Source organism: Emiliania huxleyi, assembly GCF_000372725.1.
Source record: "Emiliania huxleyi CCMP1516 unplaced genomic scaffold EMIHUscaffold_820, whole genome shotgun sequence".
In the NCBI taxonomy this organism is placed as follows: Eukaryota; Haptophyta; order Isochrysidales; family Noelaerhabdaceae; genus Emiliania; species Emiliania huxleyi.
Window position 1 is genome coordinate 5,411 of NW_005195873.1, and position 4,415 is coordinate 9,825.

The 4,415-nt window shown below is 66.4% G+C and overlaps 1 protein-coding gene across 1 annotated transcript; it reads right to left on the minus strand.

Moving 5' to 3' along the window:
• Positions 1–235: 235 nt before the first annotated feature.
• On the minus strand, positions 236–997 carry EMIHUDRAFT_460090 (hypothetical protein; the record flags this gene model as incomplete). The annotated part of the gene is made up of 3 exons (XM_005759042.1): positions 682–997; positions 528–608; positions 236–412 (listed from the first exon to the last, which is right to left on the minus strand). Exons 1-3 carry the CDS (start codon positions 985–987, stop codon positions 236–238), a joined length of 564 nt encoding a protein of 187 aa, XP_005759099.1. The 5' UTR covers positions 988–997.
• Between the last annotated feature and the right edge of the window lie 3,418 nt (positions 998–4,415).

Genomic DNA, 4,415 nt, shown 5'->3' on the forward strand with positions numbered 1-4,415 from the left:
GAGCGAGGCGAGGAAGAGGTGGAGTGCTGGCGTGGCTCGAGGGCGGCGGGCGGGCCGACGCGACGTGCGAGAGAGACGGCGTGAGTGGCATCACGCTGCTGATGGTCGCCGCCAACTGCGGCAACGAGCGGGTGGTCGAGCTGGAGCCGAGCCCGGCGCACAAACCCCTGTGCAACTCATCGAAACTAAAACTCAGCACCCCGTAGTAGAAAAGATGACCGCCGACCCAGGGGACTCACGACTCCGCCTCCTCCCCCTCGCGGACCTCACACGGCGCACCCAGCCGCTCCCGGAGCCGCTCGTACGCGGCCGACGCGTCCTCCGCGAGCCCGACGTAGCCCTCGAGCGCCAGAATCGTAGCGAAGAGCTTCATCTTTGCGACGGCGTGCTGGCCGCACGCGCGCTCGATCGCCTATGCAGGACGCGAGCAGATCGGTTGGCCGCGGGAGGCTGAGGCGCGGCGGCGGCGGCCCGTCCTCGATCGCCTTGATCCGGTTCGCGAGCCCGCTCTCGGTCATGGTCATCACCCTCATGAGGGTGTGTGCGTACGACGCCGTGCCCACGATGGTGGCGCGGGCTTGCTTGCCACTCCAGCGTTCATAGTCCGCCTACATTGGAGGAGAAGAGCCTGACGCCACCTGGCGGATAGCGGCTTGGTTTGGTGAGGAAAGATTCAGCTACCTGCGCCTCACTGTGGTCGGCACTGCTGGACTTGCCGGCCGTGCTGGAGTCGCCAGCGCTGGGCGACAGGAGGCCCTGTCTGGAGGCCGGAGCCCCGGCGAGTCGCGCCGACCGCCGCACAGCCGCCCTCACGGCATCGGCAGACTCTGGGTCAGCCTTGCGCTTCTTCTTCGGCGCCTCTTTACTGCGGATGCTCTCGTGGAGCTCCGCGTCCCTGCGGACGAGGCCTAGGCTCTCGAGCACCTTCTGGTTCCGCGCTATGTTTGCGAGCCGCTCCTTCTCGTAGTCGGAGAGATCGGTCGTCATCGGTCGTTTTTGTGTTGATGTGTGTCGGTCTTAGCTCCCCGGCCCTGGTGTGCGGAGGCGTGAATCCTTTAAGAGCGTCAAGCCAAATTTCACAGCCACTTCGAGTACGGGTGTGAACGGGTGTTTCGAGTTTTGGACGTGCTTCAGGTTACTCCCGCATGCTCACGAGTGGCCCAGGTGAGGCGCAGTGGGCACAAGTAACACCGAGTTCACTCGAATTACCCTCCAGTTCCTGGCAGTTCCTGGCAGTTCCTGGCAGTTCCTGGCAGTTCCTGGCAGTTCCCGGCCGTTCCAGCAGTTCGAGCGTTGCCGCCGACTGCGGCTACTTAACTAATACACACTACAAAGTCGCGCCCACGGCTCTGCGAGCCGTGGGCGCGACAAACCCCGGCGGGGTCGCCGGGTGGCGCCACCCTCCTAGGCGCGCGCCGGGCCGTGCGGCCACGGGCCGAAGGTCTCAAAGCGCTGCCGGCGGTTGAGCTGGAGGGCGGTCGTGTGGCCAACGACGTGCAGCATCGCCGTGAGGTGCTTGAGCGCGCGGCGGTACGCGCCCGGCCGGAACATGGCGTGCGGCACCTGTGTGGGCGGTGGGCGGGTCAACGCGGGGGGGCGATGACAGGGGGCAGCAGGCGGCGGGCGGCGGGTGGGGATGAGGGGCGGGGGTGAGGGGCGAGGGTGGGGATGGAGGAGCCTTGATGGCCGAGATGACATTCTCGACGCGGTTGCGGATGTGCTCGTGGATGTTGCTGAAGATCTGCTGCTCCTCAGTCAGGTCCTTGCCCTTGAACTTGGTCATGATTCCGCGGCAGCCGATGTAGGCGAGGTCGGCGAGCCACAGCTCCCAGTCCTCGAGCGGGTGCTGCGAGCGGGGGAGGATGGGCGATCCGTGGCGGGTGGGCGGGTCGTGACACTGGGATGAGGCCGGGGTGGACGCACCAAATCAAATGTCGAATCCCAAATCACCTTGTCCGCGGTGACGCCGAGGTGCGGTCCTGTCCAGAGGACAATCTCGCCCTTGAGGGTGATGCCGACCTGGATCTTGAGCACACAGCAACCATCTGCGGCGCGCGGTGCCGAGGCACGGGTAAGACCGGGGCGTCACCGAGAGGAGCCGGCGAGAGCGGGGCGCATTTGGGGTTCCAAAGCAGCTTGCGCAAGCGGTACGACGTCGGCGCGGGGACCTTGACCGGCATCGTGTCCACGATGGAGGTGACGCGGTCGGCAAAGTGCGGCGCGTGGTTGTACTCGTCAAGCCTGCGGTGCGACGGCGGTGCGCGAGTCGGCGAGGGAGATTCGGAGCGGTGAGGCAGCGGCGGTGGCGGCGGCGGCGGCGGCGGCAGCGAGAGAGGGAGGTGGCAGGGGCGAGAGGGGGGGGGGGGAGAGAGAGAGAGAGAGAGAGGTGCGGGCGAGTGTGCCGTGATTGTACTGGTCAAGAGAGGCGAGGCAGGGCGTGGTGATGCCGCGTGGTGATGCCGCACACGTGCCGAGAGAGAGTGTGTCTGCGCGGGTATGTCTAGGCGCGCACCGGCGGTCGTACTCGATGTAGTTCATCTGCTTCAGCGCGATGCCGATTGGCAGCACTCGCCGGTCGAAGGTCCGCTCGGACATCTTTAGGGAGGGGAACTTGGGCATCGTCCACGCCTCCTTCCACTTTGGGTGGATCCCCTTGTGGATCCACCTGCAGCAGCGCGCACGGGAGGGTGAGGGGTGGGGATGAAGTGAGGGCGGCGGGCAGCAGCCGCGCCGCAGATGAAGAGAGAGAGAATACTCCTACGGCACGCACATGTAGTAGCAATAAAAGTACGCCGCTTGCTTGGTCAGCTTTGCCTGCGTCGGCGGTGCGGGAAGCGCGCCGCCGAAACTTCCCGGCGCCGAGCCACTGTGCGAGTGTTGATCGTCGAAAATTTGCTGCAGTACATCAAGGTCGTATCCTGTGTCGACTTTGCACCCTTGCTGCTCGAAAAGGGACAGATCCACAGACATGGCGTTTTTTGCAGTGGTGCTGTGTCAAGTACACAATTGAGGCGCGGCGCGCCACAATTGGCTCCTTGCTCGCGGCGCCCCATTGTCGCCACCTTGGCGTCCATCCTTAGCTTCCGAAACCCGAGCTCCAAGCCCTTCCCGACCGCCCCACGCGACCCGAGATGGTGCGATCGAACCGTCTCGCGCCGCCCGAGCCGACTCTGAGACCCACGAGACCTCGATACACTCTCCCAGCCTGCCCGAGACCAGAATCCCTCGTCGGCCATGGCGAATTCTGTGCTGAGGTTGGCCCTCAGACGAATTCGTGGAGCACCCCCACCTCTCTGACGCCCCTCCCTGTACGCCCTCGCAGTCACTCTCCAAGCCCAAGAAGATCCCCAACGAGACCTTCTGCATCAGGTGGACGCCAACAGCGACTCGAGCGTCGCGCGATAAATCGCCTCGCCTTCCTCGCGTGATACCACCTCGCCCGCCTCCTCGATTTCCCTCGCCGCGGGCCGTCCCGCCGTTTCCAGCATGCAGGGCGCCACCGCTCAACGCGTGCCGAAGCGCCTCCTCGATGATGTGTGGCGCGTGCGCGCCACGGACGACGACTGCGCAATCTGCCTGGAGGCCCCGGCGCAGCCGCTGATTTTGCTCTGCGGGCACATGTTTTGCCTCGACTGCTTCCAGACCTACGCCACGCACACGCGCGAGTACGACGACGAGTGCACGCGCTGCCCGACCTGTCGGAGCCCGCACGCGCCCCCGCCTGTCGGCCAGGTCGAGGCGGAGCAGGTCGAGCACGGCGATGCGCTCTTGGCGCGCGCCATGCGCATGGATCGGAGCCGCCCCAACTTCTTGCCGCTCCTCGAGGGGGCGACCCGCTTCTACGTCGCGGCGCTGGACTTGCACCCCTACTGCTCGAGGGCGCACGCCATGATCGGGTGGTGCCGGCAGCTCGCAGGAGAGGACTCGCTTGACGCGTTCGAGGACTCGGCGCGCGCTTGCCATGGCGCTCTGCCCGCGTTTGCCATCGTGACCCTGTGGAACCAGACGATCCTCGACTGGCTCGGAGAGAGCGAGAGCGCCCAGCGCATCGAGCTTGTGCGAGCCGGCGCGCGGGCTTGCAGCTGGCCGCAGGCTGTCCAGCGGGAGGCGGCAGGGACGGAGCTCTCTGTCGCGGAGAACGCCTACCGCAAGGCCTGCAGCGCCTTTGAAGACCTCACCTTGCCTCGGGTGCACGAGCTGGTCGAGAACTTGCTGGCCGTCTCTACGCGCGGCGGCGGCTGCAACACCAGCGGCGGCGGCAGCGGCGGCGGCGGCGGCGGCGGCAGCAGCGGCGGCGGCAGCAGCAGCGGAGGCGGCGGCGGCGGCGGCAGCACTACCACCCTCTCGAGGCAGCACTACCACCGCATGGTCGAGCTGTTTAGCCTCGTCCCGATCGGTCTGCCGCCGATCGCAAA